Source organism: Gobius niger (assembly GCF_951799975.1).
Source record: "Gobius niger genome assembly, chromosome: 5".
Classification (NCBI taxonomy): Eukaryota; Metazoa; Chordata; class Actinopteri; order Gobiiformes; family Gobiidae; genus Gobius; species Gobius niger.
The window spans coordinates 6,475,491-6,503,317 of NC_136856.1; the positions used below are offsets into that span (position 1 = coordinate 6,475,491).

General features: G+C 44.5%; 1 protein-coding gene across 1 annotated transcript; it reads right to left on the bottom strand.

The window, feature by feature from the left end:
* Positions 1 to 547: 547 nt before the first annotated feature.
* On the bottom strand, positions 548 to 27,730 carry ccdc71 (coiled-coil domain containing 71). Its single transcript, XM_079556270.1, has 2 exons — positions 27,614 to 27,730; positions 548 to 1,630 (listed from the first exon to the last, which is right to left on the bottom strand). The coding sequence occupies exon 2, from the start codon at positions 1,625 to 1,627 to the stop codon at positions 620 to 622; it is 1,008 nt and encodes a 335-aa protein (XP_079412396.1). The 5' UTR covers positions 1,628 to 1,630; positions 27,614 to 27,730; the 3' UTR covers positions 548 to 619.
* Positions 27,731 to 27,827: the final 97 nt, after the last annotated feature.

The following is a 27,827-nucleotide window of genomic DNA, read 5'->3' on the forward strand; positions in this document are numbered from 1 at the left end:
AAATCACCGTTCCCAAGCACATAGTTGATCAAGAATTCCAAAAAAATAAAACAGTTTTATTCAGTTGATTTCAAATTGTATGGCACTTTGGGGAAACGTCATTTTTGAACAAATTAACCCGATGATAAGACATTTTCAAGAGCGATACAAAGAGCTTGGTAGGAAACGATTGCACAAAACAAAACAAAAAAGGAAATATCCACAAAGGGCTGGGTATTCGTATGTATAACTAAAAGATGTAGGAAAAAGAACGTGTGGGAATAAGTTAAAAAGGAAGATCAGGGACAAACCGAAGAACGGGCTTTTCAAGGTTCGCGCCGTCATCCTTTCAGAAACACAGAACAAGCCGGCGACCGCACAACGTGGAAACTTCGGTCGAGACGCTCGTACAACACGGCTACACGGGAGGATTCTTCATTATTGGGAACAGACGGCGGCCGATGATCGAGTCGAGGTGAAAGTATAACACTGGAAGATGCACAAATGTATGGTATTCATCAAAACTCCCAAAACATAATCCAGTCTGGTTCAAACCCCCCAAAAACCCCACAAGCCGAAACGAAGACTATGCAGTGGAAAAGCATTATAAAACCTAAGTGCGTTCGGAGTCCGGCGGGTTCTATTTGACCTGGTATCGAAAGTCTCTGAGGATGTGGTGAAACGGCGGGATTTTGATCACGGGCGATAAGTCAATCTGTAAAATCTTTTGCGCTTTTAGTCTGGCCTCGGCGACGGACCGCGAGCCGTCCACCTTTATGGTTCGGGCTCGCAGGCTCCTCCTGTCCCTCTCCCTCCAGCCGTGGCGCCCCTCCGTGGGGCCGCAGTGCCGCGGGTGGACGCCGTTGCTGCGGTTCCACTGGTTGCTCCGCGTCTGCAGCTCGGCGTGAGTCTGTGGGTCGAAGACGGGCGCCGAGTCCCCGATCAGCGCCCCGTCGGACCTCGCCGCGGGACACGACTGGGTTTTCTGGCTGAACAGGGCCACCACGCCGTTCTGCAGGGGCTGGGAGGGCAGTCCGGAGGGGGGGGGGAGGGAGGGGGGTTTCGCGGCGGAGCTGAAGCTGGGCTGGACCTGGAGGCGGGCCGTGTGGTAGCCCGACTGGCCCTGGATGTTGGTGAGGCGCAGACACGGCTGCACCGGCGGGTCCTGGGCTCGCACCGGCGTCCTGCTGCAGACGAACACCGAGCGGGGACCCAGTCTGGGCTCCGGGGGGCGCACTCCCTGGATCCTGGGCCGGCTGCGCTCACAGCTCCACGACGGGTGCACGTCCTTCTTCTTGTGGGGTTTCTTCCTCTTCTTCTTGGCGGTGGGCCGTGCGCTCCTGCTGGCCTGTTTGAGCATGTCCTCGGTGAGCGGGACGGACATGCAGGAGCGGTATCTGTAAACGTCTTTGCTCCGCAGCACCGTGGGCCGGTTGCCCTCGGCTCTCAGCTCCTGTAGGAAGCTGAGCAGCTCGTCCGTGTTGGACAGGTCTCTGGATTTGGGGCTGAGGATGTGGAGGGCGTCCAGGATGACATCGTGTCCCGCCGAGGAGATCCGGGACCAGGAGTGGACCATCTTCTGCTCATCGTTGGCAAAGGCCGGCGGTCGCCTGACCAGAGGGCCTCGCAGCTCCACCGACATCTCCATCAGCTGAGAACACAGAGGAGACACATCAGTGAATAACAATAATGCAATGGTTTTATGAAGCGTTTCTGGACACACAAAGATGCTTTGGTGGTGGCAGGTTACTATTGTAGCCACAGCTGCCCTGGAGAAGAGGAAAGTCCAATAAAGGCTCTAGGGTTTTACTAACAGCACTGATGTGACTGGGTAAATGTGTGACCAGTCTTAAAAAAAAAAGGGAAACTAAATGGAAAACTTGACGTAAAGGCTCAAAGGAAATAAGTTTGCGTGGACTCGTGCGGATCAGAGCAGAAAAATGACAGGAAAAAGTGACCTCGGATTATTTTTAGAAATATTGTCATGTGCTTTTCATGTGCCGACTTACATATTTTTTCCCCAGGGTATGTCAGAAATGTCACAAGTGACATTCACTATCATTAATTAAAGCCAACATCAGCTTAAGTTAGACCTGCAGTCTTGCCATGAACACAAGATGGCGGAAAACTCATTGGAGCCGGGCTTTTCAGCAGCTAAAAGGGGGGGTATTCTGCAAAATGGACTTTTTCGAGCTTTCCATCATGTTATTCTGTCACTCCCTCATTAAAAACATGCCTGAAGTGTTGCCTTGGCACATTCACGTATTTCTAAGTAATCTGTAAAAACTCTGATGGCGGCCATTTTAGGGATAGGTTTGCCTGAGTCCTCCTAGGAACGCCCCCACCTCCTGGAGACGCCTCCGAGCTTTGGTCACCAGCCGAGTAACCAACCACTGCTCCTCAGCAGAACCCCCTCCCCACTGATGCCACAGACAGCGTGTGGAGGGGGCGTGTCTAAAGGCTCAGAGGTTCTTAAAGAGTGTCTATTTCTATCTATCTAGTTCGAAATCCGCGCAGTAATCTTCTCTTTACTGTGCGGATGCCAAATTACTCCTGGTATTATTACGCCTTACAATATAGTTCCCCCTTTTATCCGCTTAGAAAATCCACATTGTTTAATTGTGTGTAATTATACTTTGTAGTGGAACACTTCACGTAACCATATTTAAATAGGGGAAACGTGGAAGAGCTTGGTAGCTTCTATCTTGACCTGTTTTGGAGCTATAGAGGAGAGAGGGAGAGGCTAAATGCTAACGCCGTCTGCGCTGTGTTTACGTGACTGAAGATCAGACAGGTCCTAAAGAACTCGTCAAAGCTCAGGTAAGAACATATCTCAGTGTGTAAAAACGGTGGCCTGTTCCTTTAATCACATTGATTAAATTCACCTGCCACTCACTCGGCCCATGGCAGACGCTGAGGACTGAGTAAGGCCTGTGTCTATCAATTCCAATCCCCAACGTTGGAAATCCTTTCTTGAATTTTTCAACTCTGCACTATTTGGTTGCTGGGAAAAAAAGAATTTTGAGTGTGCCATTACACTGACCATTACCACAGCAGTCAAAGTGGGCAGTTGAACAAACCGTGCCGGGGAAATCTCTCTCTGCGAGTCTGCAGCTCTGACGGCCACTCTCAGTGCAGACAGAAATGCAGCACGTTTTCAGGGTCACTTTCACAAGAAAATCACCCAAGGTCCACAGTACAAGCTTTTCTATGTATTTGTCTTAACCTCTTAACCTCTTAACTCCCGCCTGAACGGATCCCATTTTCTCCAGTTTGGCTTTACCCGAATCAAAAAGCTTCTTGGGACAAAACACCAAAAATAGCCACAAAAAATGAGAAGAAAACAAGGATGTAAACGCAACAAAGATGTGACAAAAACTCAATAAAAATTTGACAAAAAAATCAACAAAAATGTGACAAAAAATCAACAAAAAAATGACAAAAAATCAACAAAAATGTGACAAAAATTCAACAAAAATGTGACAAAAATTCAATAAAAATGTGACAAAAATTCAACAAAAATGTGACAAAAATTCAACAAAAATGTGACAAAAATTCAATAAAAATGTGACAAAAATTCAATAAAAATGTGACAAAAATTCAACAAAAAAATGACAAAAATTCAACAAAAATGTGACAAAAATTCAACAAAAAAATGACAAAAATTCAACAAAAATGACAAAAATTCAACAAAAATGTGACAAAAATTCAATAAAAATGTGACAAAAATTCAACAAAAATGTGACAAAAATTCAACAAAAATGTGACAAAAATTCAACAAAAATGTGACAAAAATTCAATAAAAATGTGACAAAAATGTGACAAAAATTCAACAAAAATGTGACAAAAATTCATCAAAAATGTCACAAAATTTTCAACAAAAATGTCAAAAAAATTCAACAAAAAAATGACAAAAATGTCACAAAAATTCAAAAAAAATGTCACAAAATTTTCAACAAAAATGTCACAAAAATTCAACAAAAAAATGACAAAAATGTCACAAAAATTCAACAAAAATGTCACAAAAATTCAACAAAAAAATGACAAAAATTCAACAAAAATGTGACAAAAATTCAACAAAAATGTGACAAAAATTCAATAAAAATGTGACAATTATTCAACAAAAATGTCACAAAAATTAAACAAAAATGTGACAAAAATTAAACAAACATTTGACAAAAAATCAACAAAAAAATGACAAAAATTCAACAAAAATGTAAAAAAAAAGGTGACAACACAGCAACAACACGAGGAAAAAGATCAGTTTTGTGGCTCTTAGCTTTCAAATGAGGTGCTACACGGGCCTATATAACAGCCAAAGAGGACAGAATGCACTTGGTTTCGGCGGGTGGTAAGAGGTTAATACACATAATCCAATACTGGTGTTTTATGCTCCTTGCAATACACAACTACAATCTTCCCTCAAACAAACTTATTCAACAGAAAAACAATGGCTTTCTATGACTCATGTATGTTTACAAGATTCTGATAAAACAAAAAATACATCATGAAACTGTAGTTGTGCTAGACTTTGCATTTGACGAGAAGCTGCACCAACACACACAATCCTAACATGACCAAAACTCCAGCCACAAAAACAAACATTGCGAGCGGTGCCTGGGTTTCATCAAAACACAGAACACTTTGGTCCCTGCAGCTTCTCTTCAGGGTCACGTCGACTGTGCGGATGACCTACTAAACCGCACAACCAAGGTTCATCTCGCAGTTTTAGCTTTCAAGCCACCATTTTGTTTAAAGCAACGAGGCTCAACAAACCCTCCCAAACCGAAATCAGCTCAGATCCCGGCACAAATCTCAACCGTTTCCCCCCCTAGACTTTTGGTTACACAAATCAACAGAGGCTAATCAGCAAAGAAAGACATTTAAAGGGGCGTAAACTGTTGATCTCCACAGTTGGATGATGATGTTCCAGTCTGAGGGAAGGGCTTTCATTTGTACGGACGAAGAATGACAAGAATGCAGAGCCCAAACTATTTACTAAACCAGATTTTGTATTTAGGAAACATCTTGGTCGATTTTCCGACTTTCTAACCAGTAAAATCAGGGGGAAATGCATTGCTCGACTCTCCGCGGCAACAACAAACCAGAGGTGCTACACAAAATGGCCGCCATCACCAAATAACTGGAATTTTTCACAATTCATTGGAGGAGAGAGGGAGAGGCTAAATGCTAACGCTGTCTGCGCTGTGTTTACGTGACTGAAGATCAGACAGGTTCTAAAGAACTCGTCAAAGCTCAGGTAAGAACATATCTCAGTATGTAAAAACAGTGGCCTGTTCCTTTAATGTGTGAACCAACATTCAATGGTTTGACCGCTGGCTCGAAAAAGCCATTCCCTTCCCTTTTAATTGATACCAAGAAATTGCAGCATTTCTGTGTGGAGTCAAATTCATGTAGAGTCAGATTGGGTTCTACTGGACCGAGACACGCCGTTACACTGCATTTGAAGCGTGTAGTTGGTTTTAGCGCTGTCGGAGGAGCCGAGAGCGCAGAGGCGTGGCCACAGGAGTATAAATAGAGCGTTCGCAAACAGCTTCTCAGAAACAGAGCTTTATGGAGCAAGAAGACGAGAGGGAAATCTGTCTCAAAATGAAAACTCTGATCTAGAAAATAGCATTTACCAGAGAGGGGTTTTCAGTTTTAGTCCAGCTATATTTGTGTCGTTTCAGTTTTTTTGTTTTTACATTTTTTGTGTCCTTTTCATAATAAATAGTTGGTCAGCCTTTCATTTTTCTGACCCATTGGCTGCAGTAGGAAGTGAAAAGCATGTCATTCAACAAACTGTCGCCGGACGCTGGTGCTGGCACTGCCCATATGAGCTGCAGCTTAAAGGAACAGGCCACCGTTTTTACATCCTGAGATATGTTCTTACCTGAGCTGTGACGAGTTCTTTAGGACCCGTCTGATCTTCAGTCACGTAAACACAGCGCAGACGGCGTTAGCATTTAGCCTCTCCCTCTCTCCTCTATAGCTCCAAAACAGGTCAAGATAGAAGCTACCAAGCTCTTCCACGTTTTCCCTATTTAAATATGGTTACGTGAAGTGTTCCACTACAAAGTATAATTACACACAATTAAACAATGTGGATTTTCTAAGCGGATAAAAGGGGGAACTATATTGTAAGGCGTAATAATACCAGGAGTAGTTTGGCATCTGCGCAGTAAAGTGAAGATTACGGCACAGTAGGGCTGCAACTAACGATTATTTTGAAATCAATTAATCTACCGATCATTTTTACGATTAATCACTTGGCTGTGAATGGTGTAGGAAAATTTCATTTTTTTTATTTTTTTTATCACATTATAGGCAAGGCAAGTTTATTTGTAGAGCACACTTCATACACAAGGCAATTCAAAGTGCTTCACAGTTGCATAAATATAAGAAAACAAATACATTCAATAAAAACATCAACTTAGAATTAATCAATTACAGTAAGAGGCAAGAGTGTAGATAAAATACTTTCTGTTATATGCATTTTTAAGTCTTGTTTTGACTCACTCTGTCTTGAGCACTATAGCTGAAGTGCCGCTGTTTGAGGATGTGTTGATTCAGTAAACTAAAGGGAAATGTTTTTTGAAGGCTCTATTCATGAAATGTACAATGAACAAAACACTACAGACCCTTAATATAAAATCAAAGTAGGTTTTCATCAAAAATACTACATTTTTAATGTCATTTTTGCTTCATTTTAGTCTGTGTGAACCAGAAAACGATTAATCGATGACTAAAATAGTTGTCGACTATTTCAATAATCGATTAGTCGTCAATTAATCGATTAGTCGTTTCAGCCCTACTGCGCAGTAAAGTGAAGATTACTGCACGGATGCCGAACTACTCCTGGTATTATTACGCCTTACAATATAGTTCCCCCTTTTTTCCGCTTAGAAAATCCACATTGTTTAATTGTGTGTAATTATACTTTGTAGTGTAACACTTCACGTAACCATATTTAAACAGGGAAAACGTGGAACAGCTTGGTAGCTTCTATCTTGACCTGTTTTGGAGCTATAGAGGAGAGAGGGAGAGGCTAAATGCTAACGCCGTCTGCGCTGTGTTTACGTGACTGAAGATCAGACAGGTCCTAAAGAACTCGTCACAGCTCAGGTAAGAACATATCTCAGTATGTAGAAACGGTGGCCTGTTCCTTGAGGCTACATCGATGCTGCATTGCTTTGGTTGCGTTATCTAAATTTCAACTAGTCCTGGTTTTACTCGACACTATTATTTTCCCTCCATTTTTCCACCATCCCCCAACCTCCGGGCTGTGGCCACACCCCCCCCCCCGCTATGAGCCCGCCCCTCGCGTGTCTTCTGTTACCACGGCAACAGCCCGTATTCAGCCCCGCGAGCGTCAGAGAATGAAGCGCGTCCGTTCGGCGGTGTCGGATTACAGCTCCCTGAAGACACGCTCACCTCGGGGCTTTGTCGCGCAAGGAAATGAGAAACACAAACCAGTCTTGCTCAAGGACACAACGGCGGTGTTAACTGCCGCTTCTGCTGGATGGAATCACCCACTTTTACCAAAAATACAAAAATATAGAACTTGTTTATAGAATTAAGGGCGGTTACTTTGGTATTTTTAGGCGGATTGAACTCGTGTTTTCAGACTCGCATCCTGCACACGACAAATTGAATGTCACGTCTCTGTAGATCGTCTCCGACTAAAGAATCAACCAGAAAGAGAACAAGTATTATTGAACTCAAAGGGAGGGAGGCACGGCGCTCGCAAACACTGGCTCTAGCCCGAACTGCAGAACACAAATTCAGGTCAGTGTTAATTTCGTCGACTAAAATATTTAGTCTTAATTTTAGTCAAAGTGATATTTTTGTGACTAAAATTGGACTAAAACTAAATTTAAAGTTTCTCATGAGACTAAAACTGTGACTAAAATGTCCAGATATTTGAGTCGACTAAAATAAGACTAAATAAAAATGAAAAGGAGAGACTAAAATCATCCAAACTTCTATTGAGCGTCTGAAAGAGCCTCAGATCATGTAAATTCTCTGTTAAAGGAACAGGCCACCGTTTTTACATACTGAGATATGTTCTTACCTAACCTTAGACATGTCACATAGCTCCAAAAAAGCTCACGATAGAAGCTACCAAGCTCTTCCACGTGTTCCCTATTTAAATAAAGTTACGTGAAGTGTTTTCATGCGAAGTATATTTACACAGAAATGTAACATGTCGATTTTATAAGCAGATAAAAAGAGGGACTATATTGTGAGGCGTAATGATACGAGGAGCAAAACGTCCGCGCAGTAACTCCTAAAGGTTATTGACGGAAGTGAGCGGGGGAAGTCTTTAGGAGTTACTGCGCGGACAACATTAGATATGATTATAATGTTATATAGAATATTATAAATGCAAAGTCGACTAAATTAGTCTTAAATTTAGTCGACTAAAACTAGACTAAAATTGAAACGATTTTTTTGACTAAATCTCGACTAAATTTACTTTACATTTTAGTCAAAAGACTAAAACTAAATTAAAATAAGTTGTCAAAATTAACACTGTTTTCCACACAGTATTTCCCGCCCATTACAAAAGCAACAGAACCATTAGTACAGGAGTCCTGGTTAAAGTTTTGACTGACGATGTCTGGAGTCCGTTCATTTCATTCTCAATCTCAGCACGAGGCTACAGCTCACAGCCGGGACTTGAGCAGAAGCAGGGGCGGAGCTGCCACAGGAAGCAGGGGGCCCACTGGGAGCCAATAACACAGGCTTTTGGCTGTAGATGAAAACAGGGTTCCTGCACACTTTGCAAAGTGAGAAGAGACATTTAAGCTGAAGACCTGAAATTACTAAATGTAAGACTACGGGCACCTAAAAATAAAAAAATGCTTGCCAATTAAAGTCAGATTCATCCGTCCATCCATTTTCTCCCACTTGTCCGTTGCCGGGTCGTGGGAGCAGCTGTTGGAGCTGCCCAAATCGCCCCCTGCAGGTGGTGGGTCCACAGAAGGATGGCCTCATGGTTCTAACCAGGCCTGTTGGTCTCTCATAAGGAGCTTCTGACCCGTCACCTCGGACCTGTTTGTCCTGGGAGACCCTACCAGGGGCACGAAGCCCCCGACAACAGAGCTCCAGGATCATTTGGGGCGCTCAAACCCCCCCACCACGTTAAGGTAGCGGCTTAAATTTATATTTGAAATGAAAAAAAAAAAACTTGTAAATAAACTATGCCCTGAGGCTTGTAAACATTCACCGGGACCGTGAATGTTCCGTGAACGTTTGGCCTGAGTATTCCCTGGGTTTGATCTGGCGCTGCTGCAGCATCACGGCGCCTGGAACTGTTTTCCAGAATGTAAACTGGATGCAAAAATGAACAAAAGCTCCCGCACACCATCTCACTCTTTTAAGACATTTTTTACTGCTGCTGCCACATTATGGTAAACCTTGGCTACAGAATGCGCACTGGCCAATTCTCCCGTCGATTAAAACTCACCACGCGACCATCAAGATCAACCTTTATTAATACTGTGATTACATTAAAATAAGATTCATTGCCCAGCCCTACTGGAAAATTAAACAATGTGGATTTTGTAAGCGGATAAAAGGGGGGGACTATATTGTAAGGCGTAATAATACCAGGAGTAGGTCAAAATCCGCGCAGTAATCTTCACTGTACTGTGCGGATGCCAAACTACTCCTGGTATTATTACGCCTTACAATATAGTCCCCCCTTTTATCCGCTTAGAAAATCCACATTGTTTAATCGTGTGTAATTATACTTTGTAGTGGAACACTTCACGTAACCATATTTAAATAGGGAAAACGTAGAAGAGCTTGGTAGCTTCTATCTTGACCTGTTTTGGAGCTATAGAGGAGAGAGGGAGAGGCTAAATGCTAACGCCGTCTGCACTGTGTTTATGTGACTGAAGGCACGGGGGAAGATCAGACAGGTCCTAAAGAACTCGTCAAAGCTCTGGTAAGAACATATCTCAGTGTGTAAAAACGGTGGCCTATTGCTTTAACATTTTATTTCAAAACATACACCGGTATATATTTTTTCTATTGTACTTGCATCGAACCGTGGGTCCTGCACCACGAACCAAACTGCGACAGCTGAACCGTTACACCCACCGCTTATTAGTGGTCACGTGTTGTTGGCGAGCAGCATCACTCTTGAGATGTGGGAGTCCCCTCAACAACGCATTAAAGGGACTATACAGAGTTTAAAAATGCTAAAATTATGTATTCTCCTCCCCCTACATGTTCCAGCCATGTCCTAATGTGTAGAATGAGCCCAGACCTTTTCAACACAACTGCCTCTAAAATCCTGCACTGTCACTCAAAACGTTGTTACTTCGGGTCCAAATTGCCGCCATGCACGAGCTTAATATAAAAGGTGCAGTTTGCGGCACGGTAGCGCAGCGGTTAGTGCCCTCGCTTCACAGCTAGAAGGTCCGGGTTCGATTCCCACCTGCACAGGGCCTTTCTGTGTGGAGTTTGCATGTTCTCCCCGTGTCTCCGTAGGTTTCCTCCGGGTACTCCGGTTTCCCCTACCACTAAAAACATGCACAATAGGCCAGGATGAATGATGTGTGTGAGTGAATGGTGGTGGTCAGAGGGTCCGTTGGCGCAGACGTGTGTAGTCGCGAAAGCGCCTCTGTCAGTCTCCCCCAGGGGAAACTGAAGCTACAAACGCTAGCTTTCCACCACCGAGTATGGAGTGAATGTACAACTGTCTCATGTAAAGCGCTTTGTGACTATATGTCTGTGAAAGGCGCTATATAAATAAAGATCTTCTTCTTCTTCTTCTTCTTACATGTATGACCTGGGGTGGCAGTAGTGAGTATAAAATGGCCAACTTGCATCTAGCCCCTTTAAATCGGGTTACGGTCCGGTACGGCCTCCGCGATCTTAGAATGTTGGACACTCGCACTGCTCCGCGAAGTCCGGGTCCGGTTACTGAGGCCGTCCGGCGGCAACGGAAAGAATCCACAAGAAGTCTATTTCTGCCAGAGCCCGGAGCAGATCAAGCTGACGGAAAAACACGAGACAAACAGAAAGTCAGGCCTCGTGAGAAAAGAAGATCCGGTGTATTTCAAAATAAAATCGGTCTGCTCACAACTTATCTGGACTCGTTTATCACCTGTGCACGAGCGTAACGTCGGAAATGTGAAATGAAGTGGATGCAAAGTCGCAGAGTTGTTGTACTGGCAAATACAGCTTTTATTAAAGAGGGGGTATTCTGCTTTTGTCAGTCCCATAGCACCAGATATAGCTATATCTCACTACAATGATGACAAACCTTCTGTTGGTCTGTAAATGCAGTGAATGTCTTGAAATAGGCCTCTGTCTCTTTAAGAACCTCTGAGCCTTTCCGACACGCCCCCTCCACACGCTGTCTGTGGCATCAGTGGGGAGGGGGTTCTGCTGAGGAGCAGTGGTTGGTTACTCGGCTGGTGACGAAAGCTCGGAGGCGTCTCCAGGAGGTGGGGGCGTTCCTAGGAGGACTCAGGCAAACCTATCCCTAAAATGGCCGCCATCAGAGTTTTTACAGATTACTCAGAAATACGTGAATGTGCCAAGGCAACACTTCAGCCATGTTTTTAATGAGGGAGTGACAGAATAACATGATGGAAAGCTTGGAAAAGTCCATTTTGCATAATACCCCCCTATAACAAAAACTACCTACAAACGGGGCTACTTATCACGTGAACTCGCACCAAACGATAATGTAAGTAAAAAAAAGCTGCTTCTAGAGGAAAGAAGAAGCTAAAAAAACAGCGATGAAGGTAAGCAACATGCAAATGCTACACTAACACCAGCTAAAGTTGTGCCAACAGCAGCTAAATGGTACAATCAGCAAAACCAGCGGTATGATGTTGTGAAATATTGAGTCCATTTGACATACATGTTACATACATGTCCTCACTATTGCCAATCAGCGCCAGCAAGTCTGTTGACGTCACGCTAGTCTCTGTTCAGCGCTTTGGCCACAGCCCGAGGTCGGTCCCAAAACGTACACCTGGTCAGACCGGTTTGGCCCTGGCCTCGGCAGTGGAGACGCTCGCCTAAGGGTTCAGAGGTTACATTAACCAAAAACTCTCCGTCAGTTACGAAACACTTATTTTTAGCTTTGGCGGAAAGCTTGTAGGGATTTTGATTGAAAGTCAAGCTGTGATGAAAGTCCAGACGCAGCACTGCTCTATCTCTGACCACAGGGTTCTCTCTGAAAAGCAGCGACTGCGTTTTTATAGCCTGGCATCCAGACTAATCTCCGATGTTTATTAATTAATAAACAGCAGACTAGTCTGGGGACCCTGTCGTAGAAAAGCTACTGCTGGAGGCGGGACTAATGTGGGACAACCGAAGCGCAGCAGCCAATGAGAACAGAGCGGATGTGACGACAGAAACAGCGACAAGAAAGTTGTATCATTGGGACGTTAACAATGTCGCTCCTGCCACACGGAGTTCCGGAAATGACTTCTGTCGTTTATGTCAGGAAAACTTATGAACACAAGCATACGGAGCATTACGTGAAGTGGTTGCTTGTGTTGAAAAACTACAAAACAAAGGCGCAACAACGTGACGCCCGTTCAGGGAGCTGCTCTGATTGGTCGGTCGGCTCCATATCGCTGCGTCACTTCCTTTGAAAGCGCGAGTGTTGCCAGACCCTCTTCTGTAAAGAAGCGGAGTCTGGTTGGCGAGACTATCATTTTTAGTGCAGCGATGGTTCTCACATCGGAGCTGAGAGCGCATGGATTTGGATAAACTCGTGAAGGACAGAGGAAAGAGGAGAAAGGGATGTGGCTGGTGCAGATTGTGTGGGCGTGTGAAGTGCAAGCTTAAAAAGATGCACGATGCAAACTGCTAAATACGATCTCGTCCGCCCCTCGTTTGTCTGGCATTATGTTAAAATTGAGAAAATGCAAATAAGCTCCAATTTGCATTTGTATTAGTGTAATATGAGCCTTAATATTGTCAAGCAGATGACATGCTCTGAATCCTGAGACTTCTACGCACAAGTTTAAAAAAAGTCTGTTGCAAAATGTGTGTAATTCTGTTCAGAATTCATGCTTAGTTTAGCTCCATTGATCTATTTAACATTAGGCAGCCTCTATATTTCTTTTAAAAATGCATATAATGACTGATACAAATATCTCATGACGGACTTTTTACGATACTGTCCGTCAAAATGATGGCGAGAAATGATCCCTAGTGAAACCATCGGTAAGGCAACTTTATTTACATGCGCATTTCGTACACAAGGCAACTCAATGGTCAGGTCTGCCAGTGGAAACACACCATAAGACGTACTTTATTAATCCTCGTAGGGAAATTCGTTCTCTGCATTAGACCCATCCTCAAATGCCGCTGGGACAACCCCCTTTTAGGAGTCAGCCAGTGGAGGCCGGTGCTCGGTGACCCATATCCAGATGTAGGGGCAGGCTGATGGGCCGAAACACCTGGCCGGAGGATTAACCTATTATACATGTTTTTAGTGGTAGGGGAAAGCGGAGTTCGATTAGAACATGTGGCCTTCTCGCTGTGAAGCACAAGTGCCAACTGCCACACCACCGTGCCCCCCAAGATAAGTGTCTTTATGAGTGAAATGTTGCTGCTCTTGAGATATACTGATGAGCCATTAAAAATAAATGTTATTTCGAGCAAAAACCCCTCCTGGAACCGCCACCTTTACGTGGTGGAGGGGTTTGAGCACCTGAATGATCCTGGAGCTCTGTTGTCAGGGGCTTTGTGTCCCTGGAAGGTCTCCCAGGGCAAGCAGGTCCTATAGGTGACGGGTCAGACAAAGAGCGGTTCAGAAGCTCCTTATGAGAGACCAACAGGCCCGTTTCATTGTGAGTATTTAACTAGATCAGTATAAACATCTCAATTTGAGCATAATAATCCAAATTTTAGTTGTTTTGACTAGTTAAGAAGTTCTTGGGCATTTGTCCTGGATTATTTCACTTGTTCTGAGATGTTTCTGACTCGTTTCGATACATTTCGTCCTTATTTCAGGTCATTTTCTTTGCCAATGGGGAAAGAAAATTGGTCTCATCTCATTGGAAATTTTACTTTCTTATTTCAAGCGAGATTTACCCTAGAACTGGTCTGAAATGTCCTCAAACAAGCAAAGGAAACTTGGTCCGATCAGGAAAAGTGTCTAAATGAGTGAAAACCGCTCAAAACAAGAAACATTTCCTCAATTCAAGTCATTTAAGCCAATGCTTGATATTTACTTTTTGTAGTGTTTGTGAGCCATAAGGGGCTGGTGCAATTGGGAAACTCCAACAGCTGCCCCACAACCCGGCAACGGACAAGTGGAAGAAGATGGATGGATTTCTAGCAAAAAATCTTTGTTGTTGCCTACACACCCATACCATACCATACCATCTGATTACTGTGTATTGTCAATGTGAAATGAGCGCCAACGTGCATTAAATTACTGCGCAGGTGTGGAAGAGCGGTGATCAGTGGCTACAGGCGTGAGGATCATCTGAATTTGGAGCAACATAACCGCCTCTACTACATCACAACAACAAGAGAAACACCGTCTGAAAAGGAGGAAAGGCTTCATGACATAAAAAAAAACAACAACTGTGGCTCCGCCTGAAGCAAACACATGCGAGTTACAGACGGGAAGCCTTTCAAGCAACCAAATAGAAGCGGAAGCCCGATTCATGTGGTTAGGTGTGCACATAACTCAAAACTAGGTTCTTCCCTTTATGAAATCTGCAGTCGTGAAATTTAGATGTCTAACATACGTAACATACTTATCTGATTAATCAATTAATGAATTAGCAGCCCTAATTCAAATATAGCCTACTGTAGCCAGAATAAACCATTCTGAAGTAGATTCTTATAAATTGTCAATACACTTGTCCATAGGAGGCTTTTAGACACATTTAAAGGGGGGGTATTATGCAAAATGTACTTTTTCAAGATTTCCATCATGTTTTCTGTCATTCCCTCATTAAAAACATGGCTGAAGTGTTGCCTTGGCACATTCACGTATTTCTGAGTAATCTGTAAAAACTCTGATGGCGGCCATTTTAGGGATAGGGTTGCCCGAGTCCTCCTAGGAACGCCCCCACCTCCTGGAGACGCCTCCGAGCTTTCGTCACCAGCCGAGTAACCGACCACTGCTCCTCAGCAGAACCCCCTCCCCACTGATGCCACAGACAGCGTGTGGAGGGGGCGTGTCGGAAAGGAGGTTCTTAAAGAGACAGAGGCCTATTTCAAGACATTCACTACAGCCATTTTGAGAGAGACATTTTGTACAAGGCAGTTATTCTAATTTACTGCATTTACAGACCAACAGAAGGTTTGGTCATCATTGTAGTGTGATATAGACTGGTGCTATGGGACTGAAAAAAGCACAATACCCCCTCTTTAACAAACCACATGTACAATATTTTATGTAGAAGTAAAACCATAGACATCAATATATATTTCATACAGCGTTACCATGTGTGCAGCTTTGATTTGGGTGAGGAGACCCTCACTTTATCAGTTGGTTACCGGGTTCCAAGCTGAAAAACAATCACCCATGCAGCAATTATCCAATAGGGCAGGGGTAGACGAGCTTTCTTGGCGAAGGGACGATTTTCTTTATTCTTTATTGGCCGAAGCCACTGATTATTAGCCCAAAGTAACACTGGAAAAAACACCATCATGAGATAAATGACTTAAAATAGCTTGAATTTAAGTTCTATGTTGAAGTCGGTTTGAACTAACCCAAGATACAAATGCTATAGCGACAATGGAACAATAAAAAAACAAAAATTGTTTTTCACTTGAAATTACACAAAAATATCTGAATTAAGAGAATAACTACTACTAGAGGTTTAATCTCGTCTAAGACCAGACCAAATGTACTCAAACCTCAGATTTATGTCATTTCTTCCTTAAAACGATCATTCTTTTTCCAGTGTGTCAGGACCTTATTGGGTGCATTGACAGTATTTCTACCTTTGTTTCTCCAATTTAACTCTAATAATGTTAAAGTACTCTGAGATTTGTGTAATAGTGTTTCTCAAAATCATCTTGAGGGCCGGAGGTTCTGTGCTGGAGGGCCGGATTTGGCCCCCGGGCCTGACGTTGCCTACCCCTGCAATAGGGGCTTGTACCCGTTGGCTTAGTTACCACCAGGGTGTGAGCCTACCCCCCTCTCAAACCCGTCTCGTCATCAAATTTGTTTACCACAAAGCGTTGACAATCTTGAAATAAACGGGAAGTCTCCCCGATCTGCAGCCACACCCTCCATCCAGCTGATTTTTACCATAAGCTCCACCCCACAGCAGAAAAACAAGCAGTGGCTTATTTACCACATGTGTTTTAGATGTGTGTGTGTGAGTGTGTGTGTGTGTGCTGTGGGTCGGGGGAGGGGCAGTGTGCCAGGCGTGAAACCGTCCTGGTGGGGGATGGGCTCAAATCCTGTCGAGCTCTACAGACATGGGTAGCACAACGACTGTAGAAGAGCTGTGCAGCTCTCTCAGTGGCAGACTGAGACACCCTCAGTGCAGGACGGAGCGCTACCGCAAAGCCTTCATCCCCACTGCTGTCAGACTGTACAATAAGACTGAAGTAACGCTGACTGTAACAAGTGAATTTCTCCTTTGTGAGATCAATAAAGGTTTATCTTTATCTTTACAACGGTTAGCGCTCGTGCTTCACAGCTAGAAGGTCCTGGGTTCGGGGAGAACATGCAAACCTCTGTGTGGAGTTTGCATGTTCTCCCCGTGTCTGCGTAGGTTTCCTCCGGTTTCCCCTACCAATAAAAACATGTACAATAGGCCAAGATGAATGATGCGCGTTAATGCATGGTGGTCAGAGGCGCAGACCTCCGTTGTTCAGCGCCTCGTCGCTAAAGGCAGCTCAGTGAGACGCTCTGAGCAGATGACCCGCTTTGAGACACGGTACACAGCGCTCAGAATGAAGCCGTTTTCGAGACAGTCACGTGACCAGGTGTTACTGAAAGAGGCTTCGACACAATCTGCTTCAGGAAGAGCGATACAAGCCCTGGAGCGCCAAGTTTTTTGGCCATCACTACCATCTATTATTCGAAATAACGGCCATTTCACACACACTGCCCGGCACCTCCCATCCGGTCACGTCACTTTTTGACTTCTTTGACAAAGTGCTCTTCGATGTGGTTAAGGTCTGTTGAGACGGGACTGTGTAGTTCACAGGGCATTCATGGAAGCGACCCGAGCTTTCTGCCTGGTCGCCTGGTACGGAAGCTCCTCTGTTAGAAACAAAAACGCCTTGAATCAGCTGGTCAAGTGGTCCAGTAAAGTCATTGGCCTCAGACCAGTTTCTGCACGATAGACAGAGAGGACGGCACGAAGCATCGTAAAAGACAGAGCATCCTTTGCATTCAGAGTTTCGATGCTTCCGTCTGGGCGTCGGTTTTTGATGCCAATGAGCCACATGAACCGTTTTAAGAAAAGCTTTGTTCCCGCTGCCCTTTACTTTATGAACAAGTCGGGATCAAATCACCCCGACACGTCTTTTTTTATCTTTGTTACTGTCAAGTGGCTTAAACTTCAGTTGTTTCTGTACCAAAGGCACATCCTGGTAGTATCTGGAGATTTACAAATTTTATATTTAAATATGTGTGATGTTTTATCTTTGTATAATGTGTTTAACGTGTCGACTAGTTCTCAGAATTGCAAGACGAATTTACCCACGGGTACAAATAAATGAACCTAACCTAACCTAACCTAACCTAACCTAACCTAGTTGGATTCAAGGAATTGCATAAACTCAACAAATCCCTCGCCGCTTGCAAAGTCAAGGGGTAGCATGTCCATTTCAATCATATCTTTTGGGTCTCTGAGCACTGTTTGTCACATTTCCTACCAGCTAGCATAGATGGCACAGTTGGTTGGCTTTTTGCTACCTTTCTCACCTGACGAGGCTTGCGGGTGTCGCGATTTCAGGTGATACATCGTAGATGATGTGCTGTGTATTTAAGCACTGTATCACACAAGTTGCAACTTACATCTGTGTCATTCTTTTAGGTGAAACACTTTTCTTTGCACATTTCATCCTCCTGTCATCTGCCCTGGCTCTCTAACCTCGAGTGTTTAGCCTGTAGCCTCTTTACTGTTCGCAAACCTCGTGAGTGCGCCTCGTGCCTGCGAACCTAAACGCTGTGACCTCACGCTAAATGTTTTTATTGGTTTATGAAGTAGAAGCAGGAGAGCTATGAACAGTTTAAAAGATCTTACTGTAGTAACGTTTAGTCCCCGTCTATAATAGCGTAATTTAGAGACCTTTTCTTTTTTCACCGACAACAGACAGCTTTGATCGGTAAACGTTGACACAGTTAACCACTGGGGTCAAGCGGTCATCGGTTTGAATGTGCTCCATCTAGCGGTGGGTGATATGGCATATGAGTGGTTCGCTGACTTGCAGTTAGAAGGTCCCAGATTCGATCCCTGGACGGGCCTTTCTTTGTGGAGTTTGCATGTTCTCCCTGTGTCTGCGTAGGTTTCCTCCGGGTATGCCAGTTTCCCCTACCTCCAAAAACAAGTTGTCCACAGTGGCGTGCAGAGTCGCAGCGGCCCAGCACTAACCCATGATCTGAGCTACATCATTTTGTTGTACAATTGTATGAGGACAATAAAGTTCTTCTTAATATAGAATATCAAGATTACTGAATAACAAAACACAAATCCAGAGCCTTAACCCTGATCTCATTCACGTCATGTGTGAATCATGCATCAACTGCATGGGGCTGAGAAGGACCCGACGGGGCCACAGGACATGTCTTGCTTCGACCACTGACCGTGTGCGGGACCTGTTTTCCTCAGTCTCATCGCTCTGCACTAAACATAGGTCTTCACTGTCAGTTCAATGTCAACCGTCAGTGAATGGCTTTAACTTTTGCCATTTGCTCAATTTCAGAAATCTTCTTGTAAAAATGCCTTACAGGGTTGCAAAAGGGTACATTGTAACTTCATTTTAAAATGTTTGCACTCTCAGTTTTAGTTACGTTTAATGAGGAGGATCTCCATTTGCACACTTTTGAAACTTAATGGCACTCTCGTTCAGGTTGTTCTAGAGCTGGTGATGTTGTCATAAGGATAAAATAACATCATTTAGAAGAGTAATCCTCGAAGAAGGATTCTTTCTTACATCAGAAGAGCACATTCTGGAAGCCAGGAGAAGGCCTTTCATCCAAAAGGCCTTCTCCTGGGTTGAGGTCAGGATTCTGTGCAGTCCAATCAAGTGCATGACTTTGCAGATCTTGCTTTGTGTGCTGGTGCACAGCCATTTTGGAACAGAAAGGAGCAATCATTGTTCCTTTCACTGGAGCTAAAATGGCCAAGGCCATCTCCTGAAAAAAAACACACCATCATCCCCAGCTTCACGAAACAGCCATCATAACTGTCAGTCGGAAAGGTACAATTAGTCACTCTTTACACTGCTGCATCAGATGCTTTGCATTGCACACAGCGATATGGTTTTGAGGCAGCTGCTGTTCGTCCTTACTCTACACACTGTACTTGAGCTGATCTCACGTCACCATAGTGGGGAGGTCTGTCGCGATTGACTACTGTGGCTACTGTGAATAACTGAACACATTTGGCAATGACAACTCTAGATCACTTGAAAATATGATCACCTGTTTTTTCAAGCATATGGAACAGAGTTGGTTTGATGGATGGCACAACACAAAGGCATAATGTCTCAAATCAATGTTTTGGCCACAGAGATACATTCAGCGCCACGCCCAGGTGTAAGAAAATGGGTAGCGAGCACTTCCAAGTTCTGCTTGAAGGTGGCTTTTGGTAAAAAGGGTGCTAATCAGTCTATTTGAACTTCACAGAAGTGTCTCAGTCCACATGCAGAAGTGTGTAATATTACAATAGGTGAAAAACATGGAACAAACAGAATCACTACAATAGCTGTTGAAGTATTCCTCCATGGAGGCAAAAAAAGAACTGGATAAGAAATTCCTCTGGTCTCAGAGCATGGCAGTGAGCACTTCTCTACCAAAAATGCTACGTCTGTTACATGATGGATCTTGAAAGTTCTTAGCACAGATGCAGGAGTCCAGGTTTCGTCTGTTACACCAGCCGGTCCACTGAAGCGGAGCCAAGACACGATAGACATAAGGGCCACAACCACTATCGCAAAAATCCATCGCCTCTACATATTGCAAAAATACATCACAATTGAGGCGTGATATGATGAACGAACAAGAGGAAGCCGACCTTACAAGTAAACAGATGCTGCGTCCAAACTGAAAACTGCAGCTGAAACAAAGCAAAAACCAGCTCCACACTTCCAGCATCACAGGACAACATTCCCTCACCTGCCCAGTGCCTACGCAACACACAAACATCTGCACAGAGACCAAAAAAGGGAAATATTTGAAGAATGTCAGAAACGAGAATTGCTCGGCTTCAGAACCTCACAAGGCCACGACTTACAGAGTGAAGCGCTAACAACTTACTATGTACATAAAGAGATACGCGTCGTAACCAGCACAATTATAAAAGAAGATCAAACTTACGATTCACTGGTTAAAGTCCTGCAAATCCACCGCTGCAGCCTCAAAAAACAGTCCACATGGGCCAAATAGTGATGGGTAGTTTTCCCCTTCGAAGGTAACTTCATCCGAGTGCGCGTCCTGTTCCTCCGACGGCTCCTCGCACGTTTCCGTTTCGCCCATTTGACGAGTTAGCGGCTTTGTAGCTGATTTTTTCCTCTCCTCACGCTGACACATGTGCCATGCTCCTGTGCTTCCTGTTTGTTTGGGCCGAGTGTTTCCCTGGGATTGACCTGACAGGCGCTGCAGGATTGCGCCGTCTATATTTTTTTCCCAGAATGTGACGGGACTGGCCAATTCTCCTCGATTAAAACGCACCACGCGATTATCTTCATCGACCTTTATTAAATTTGCGATTAGATTAAAATTCGATTCATTTCCCAGCCCTAGGTCTTATCCAACAGAAAAGCATCTCTGTATCATATTAAGCTAGAACACATGGAGAAAATTGCTGCACATCTTACTAAAATGTCCCTGCATTTCACCCATCTTTCGATGCTGTTGGGGCAACACGGGGCTGTAGGCGACCGCAGCGCTCCAGATGTGGAGCCAGGCTGAAGGTCAGCATCACCTGGCCGGAAGATGTATCTATTGTACATGTTTTGAGCAGAAGGAGAAAACATTATTACAAGCTAATGAGCTACATCACACTTCAACACACAGAGGCATTGAGGCACGCAATATCAATGGCAGGGAAATTCCAATTTCAACTGAAGCTTAACAGAGATCGGTCAGGTGCCACTTCTGCCTTTGTGCAGAGTTGCCGCCCCTTTCTGGGTGAAAGAAACTACCGTAAATGCTCTAATATAGGCCGGGGCCTTTATTTACTCAAGGGCATCTGGGACCAGGCCTTTATTGGAACCAGGCCACAATTAGAGACAGGCCTTTATTTCTATTTGAGCAAAACGGACGACCAGGAAAACGAAGAAAAACGAGATTTGTTCCATTTGCACCTAAAATATTAGGTTAATTTATTACTGAACATTTCAAACCCTCTCCCAGCGGCTGGAACATTGACGCCTTTTATTTTGTCGGGACAACAGGAAGTGTTTCGTTGCTGTTAGCGGAGCTTTGACATCAGTGTCACTGCAGGTTTCTGTTTCGTTTTTACTGGACCGGATTATTTGTTGTTATCTTGTGTAAAAGGCGAGTTTAGACGGAGCGTTTGTGTTTGTGATCGATCATGAGACTGACCCGAGAGAAGACGAGACGCTCGCGCTGATGGGAGGAGTTATTTTGAGGCGCGGGATTGTTCTGCACACGGAGCAGCTGGACGTGCTTTGAAGACGCGATGGAGACTTTATTAAAACCCTGGAGGTTCACACAACATTTGCCCTGTTTCCAAATATCGTCACAGGAGGTTTGAAAAGTGGCTAAATCTGTGTCAAAGTTACGCTCGGATCAGCTCCTCCGCAGCGTCCCCCTCGGCCCGGGTTCAGTTTGTTACTTCCTGCACGTGAGTTTTCATTTACACGAGTATGAGACACACTCCTAACATGGGGAATATTTCTACTGCTATAGTTTCTAATAAAAGCCCCGGCCTGTTTTAGAGACCGGCTTTAATTTAATTTTTAATTTAATTTGCCAGCCGCGAACCCGGCCTCTGTCAGAGACCCGGCCGCTAATGGAATACAGGCCAGTATTAGAAAATGTACGGTACTTTACTTAAAGAGTAACTAACCCACAAATAGGGTTGGTCCGATGGATGGATGAGCAACATCACGATGGAGAGCCACCATCGTGATGCCACGCCCCCTCCTGTCAGAAACACGCACTGGTCGTCTGTAGGCCTTGCAAACCTACAAACTTTGCAGGGATTGCACTGTAAATGAAATCACGGATATAACTAACATGCAGGCGAGTTTCAGTACCTGCCAGAAGCCATGATGTGTTAGCCGTAATTATTCAAGTAAAGACGCAGCTGCTCTGTTTCTGACGCGCGGAGCTCTCTCTCTCTCTGCAGCTCAGAGTTTGACACCGCGTGGTCTCGCTTTGCTTCGTACGTCCGGAAACTAAACGCGCTGAATCTCACATTGGAGCTAGCTGAGCACGCATGGGTTTGGATTATTCTCACGAAGGCCCTAGAGAGGAGAGAGAGGCGCGGTGCAAGAGGTACGAGGTCACGAGCTCATGGACAAGGCGGCGCGTGGAGTGGCTTCAAAAACGTGGCTTCGAATAATAAGCTCAGATTTACATTCGTATTAGTGTGATAAGTGTTGGTGTTGAGGAGTTGATGATCTGAATAAGTCGTTCTCTTTTACGCAAACACATTTCTTTTGCAGAAGTCGTGTTCCGTGACTCTGTTCAGATCATGTTTAGTTTAGATCCATTTATCCTGCAATCTCACATTTTCCTAACATAAATAATATGTAGCATATATACAGGCTATGTAAATGTTTTTAAAAATGCTTACAATGAGAGATGGACGATATCAGCAACCACAACGATGGTTCACTGTAAACATCGTCAACGGCCAATTAAAGCAGTACTAAGTAACTCAGCAACTCCCCTAGAGGCCATAAGCGCAACTGCAGGTGTCGTAGCAAGTTACGATTTTTTAACTTATTAATTGTCTTGGAGAGTAAATACTACGCTGACAGGAAAGGCGAAGGGACAGAGGGATACTGTGCATCCAATTACACAATGGAAATATTTTTTTTCACTCAAACTTGGGTGTAAATACTGTTTAAAGTGACGTTAGCCCGCAGTTAGCTTTGCCCGTTAGCATGTTAGCTTCTTCTTCGTGATTACATTAGTGTGTATTGGTGGCTCCGGTCCGGTGGCAGTCAAGTTGCAAACATGGTTTTCTGGCCAGAGACACCAGGGGGCGATGAAAGACCCTCCAATCATCCCATAAACACTTGTGTCACCCCCACAGGGACTACGGGAAGGGTTTATTAAGGTAAACACGTTACTTAGTACTGCTTTAAGGGGACATCGCCCAACCCTACCCACAAACCTACTTTTATCTGTAGATAAGTTATGAGAATCTAAGTGTCGTCGACATGTCTCGGTCACTATTTTGACAGTTTTTTGCATATTTGTTTAAATCCTGTCTTTGTGCCCAAAAAACGCCTGTGTGGCGCCCTTGGCGTTAAAACGTCTTCAGCATTTGAATTTCACAGCTGCCGTGTGTGGTTTGCTCTAAAGATGTGGTTTCGTCACTAGAAAAAACGATGTCAGTCAGCTGTGCTCCTCCTTCCACGCACGGCCCTGGCCCTGCCTCCAGTGAGGGGGGAGCGGGGGCTTTTTAACGTAGAGCAAAGGCTCGTTAGTATTTTAGCATCATTTGTCCACTGCTTTTGCCGTTATTTTCTTTGATACAGGCGCTGTCACTGCCTCTGGATTTTGAGCTCTTTACATCAGAAATGTGTTTGATTGGGGAGAACTGGCTCTTGCACAGAGATAGTAATGTTCCGGCAAAATAATGTTTATTTTGAAGACACTGCTTTTATGTGACGTGTTGTGTGCACTGAACTGTAAAATGAAAAAAAAAAAAGCTTCGTACATGTACATATAATCATGCTTCATGCATTCTCTGTCGAGAACACCGAGATACATTTCATATGCTTACGTAAACTAGAGCAAAATGTCTGCATTAATCTAAAATAGATCGGTAAATTCTGTCCAGACACAGTCATGTTCGGTCCCTCAGCTGCAATGCTAACACCGCTCTACCTCAAAGCTAAGCTGCTAGCTTTGTAAAATTACAGCGGAATCACCCTAATAAAACAACCCGGCGTCTGCCACGATGCTTCTCTGGTGTGCAGAAAGAGCTGCAGAGTTGTCCCAGTGGCAAATGTCCTCTAAACAAGTTCGCTCGGTGTCGGAACACCGTGCTCGGACTTTGGTTACGCGTAGCAGACGTAGCTTGGATGGAACCAGGTCAGGTGACTCAGGCCTGTCAATCACAGACCCAGACCCCTCCCACCCCTCACCGCTCTGACTCCGTAAGCTATGCCTCTTTTTCAGGCATTTCTTCAATGGTGTTCAAGGCTTAAAATATGCCAAACCTGTCTTGCTCACAGACATGTCAGTTTAGTGCCAGTTTTTCTCCCACTTACAGGCGACATCAGCGTTCTGTGACCATGGGATTCTGTGCAATCAGTTTGTAAAACTCGGCAGACTCCAGCAGCTGCTTAAAATAAGGGAAAGCACACGGAGTTACAAGGACATGAAGAGCGGGGGAAGGGACTGTGTGGTGTTGGGTGTGGTTGTGGGGGAGGTGCCACACAAGATAGTTTAAACTGTCAGACCTGAAACCCAACAAATGCAAAACGTTCAAAATTGTATCTACAAATGAATGAGGAACAAAAAGATTTAAATTGGCAAACATTACAACAATGGTGACGATTTGAAAACGTACAGAGTAAGGCTGCAACGACGCGTCGACGTCGTCGATTACGTAAATACGTCGACGCCGTTTTTGTGCGTCGACGCGTCACTTGTTTACATTTCACTTCCAGCGTGGCTGCGCGTAATGCAGACGCTGCGAGCGAGGGGGAAAAAGCACGCCAAAAGTGTGGGAGTATTTCCAGAAACGGCCTAATAATGTTGTTGTTTGCACACTGTGTCGAGCGGAAATGTCATATCACAGCAGCACAACTAACCTGGCTAACGCCAGACTGCTGTGTGCGCTCCAATCATTTCGAACTGCAATATCACTTGTGATTTTAGTCTGGCGTTAGCCAGGCTACAGCACAACGGCTATGAACGAACATGTGAAACGAAAACACCCGCGGCTGCAAGGGCCCCGCATCTCAGTCAAACTACGGTGTTGTTTCACTGATTAATCAGCACGTTGTTACGGGGACAGGCTCTGACAGCGCGCACGCACTCTCCGCCTACTTTGCCGCATATAAAACCAAAACGGAGCAGTCTGCTGAAGTGAATGAGCAGGAGAGACCGACCGCCTTCCCCGTCTCTCCCAACACGCGAGTAGGCTACTTCTCCGCTCGTGCCCCGCTCGGCGTCTGTCTCCCGGTGCTCGTTTCGCTTCATGCGCGGCTGCATCACGTCCCCGTGTCCCGGGCGCAGCTCTCATGTTTTCTCTGCGCGGACTCAGGGCATCGGCTAAAACACTCATTTAAACTCTCTACTTGTTGTGTCTGGTGGAGAATCAGGACAGTAGTTTGATGAATATACGAGAGTAAAGCCGTGTCTGTGGCCCTTTTTGTCTCAAAGAGGAGTTGAATCCACACGAGCACAGTAACTTACAGTAACTCTGGTTCTCTGAATGTGCACAGTCTATAACGAGTTGGGCAACTCAGGCTAATTCTCAGTGGTCAGACAGAAATAACCGTCAGGTGCAGGTTTCAGTTAGTTTTAAATCAGCGGTTCCCAAAGCGTGGGTCAGGGCCAGAAGTGAGAGAATGGGCCCATTTGCCTTTTTCCATTTTAAAAAGTGGGGAAAATAGACTAGTAGTAAATAAATAAATAAAAGCCATGCCATTTGGAAACATCAATGTTTTATTCTTCATTTTAAATGAAAAAATAATCGGTAACATGAAAAATAATCGATAGATTAATCGAAAAAATAATCGATAGATTAATCGATTAATCGAAAAAATAATCGATAGATTAATCGATAGAAAAATAATCGTTAGTTGCAGCCTTAGTACAGAGACATCACATTTGCTTACAAAAAAACTGAAGCTGAAACTGAAAAACTGAAACTGAATCTGTCCATATCCTTGAGATATGAAAATCTATGGAAATTTTAGGACACCCGAATACAACGTCCTAAAATACCAACAGACGGGCTTGAGACGCTGTTTGGACATTGTTATGCAACAGTCCACAGTTGGCGATATACAAAAAAGCTGCAACTTCCTGTTCACCGCGCCGTCGTGAAATCGTTAGCGTCGTAGCTTTGAATCTGCCGATACACAGCAGCGCTGGCAATTTTCGTTCACTAAACATTGTTTGCTGCATCAGCCAGTAGAATTTATTAGCCTGGAAAGTCTAGTCCGTAATACAAAGGGATATCAGCGAACCCGTGTGATCAGATTTGCACAGCACAGCCGAGAGTCTCATCCAATCGGTGGTAAATGACCAAAAACACGCCAAAAGAGGAGACATCTTGCAGTAACAATGCTGTTTGAATGTGAACGCGCAACTCGTTTTTCGCGCAACTTGGAACTTGGTTTTCTGCACTTCCTGTTTGCTCCGCCCGAGACATTTAGTTGATTCCGTGGCGACCAAACCAGACTCCATCGTTGACAAGTCTGGATTATCCCAAGCAACCAGGAAATAGGCTGAATTAAAACGCCCACTGGTAAAAATTTGCTCAACAGGAAGCAGTCAAGGACAAAGGAACCAAAATAGCTTCCTTGATATGACATTTAGGAAGAACTCTGACAAACGGCTGAAAACAGAGTTAAACAAGGCTCATCACAAATGTACAAAAGTGTGTTATTCTTAGCTCACTAGCGCCATCTGGACAATGATTATTCAGCTACCGATTTCACTGTGAAAATAGCACAAGAAGAACGGGATTAAGCCAACATTAATTCCAAGACTGTTTTGTCGACAGCATATCTAAAAATGCGTTTTCTCGGTTTTGAAATCACTTTAACAAGTGCTTCGACACAGAAGGAAACTGAACCTGGATTCAGACTTTGTTTCGAGAACAAAGACCTGGTAAAATCTCATTATGTTTGAACAATTGAGGCCAAAAAACGTGGTTAAAGAGTCGAGTCGCGTAATTTCGCGAAGTTACGTCGTTCGTCGCTCAGCAGCGCCCCCTATTTGTTCGCGCCATGTGTAGCCTATTCTCGAAAATTAAAAAACAACGTGGCTTCGAGCGGTGTCACGTAGCTTTAAAGCTGCGCAAACAACCGAGAGCTCAACTTCAGCGCTTTGATAAGAGACGTCGCCATTTTTTGCTGAGACTTGTAAACTCTCAGGGACAAACGCGCTTCTCGTTGAACCCTTGCCCAGAAATCAGCCTCTTTAGGCGGTCACTTCTCCTCCAGGCTTCCCTTTCCCCGCACACGCCCAGGCTGTCGGCTCCCGGCGCCGTCACCGACCGCGGAGAGACGTCGAGGCGACACGAGAGAGAGAACGTTAAGAAGAAAGCGGTCGTACCTCTCAGCGGGGCTGTCTGGGCATCCTCTGGCCGCCTCTGCTTCGTCGTTCCAGGGTAAAATGGCTGCAACAACAGCGGAGTGGTTGACAGAAGCTCGACCGAGGGGAGAGCGCAGGAGGCGGAGCTTGTGAAGCCGCTGAGCAGAGGGTGGGGGCTGGGTGGGAACGACCGACTGGAAAAAATCTGCGCGTGAAAATGGCTTGGCTACGTTAT

What these genes read in the sequence shown, in the direction of transcription:
- ccdc71 (XM_079556270.1), bottom strand. Translation starts at nt 1,627, where the DNA reads ATGGAGATGTCGGTGGAGCTGCGAGGCCCTCTGGTCAGGCGACCGCCG.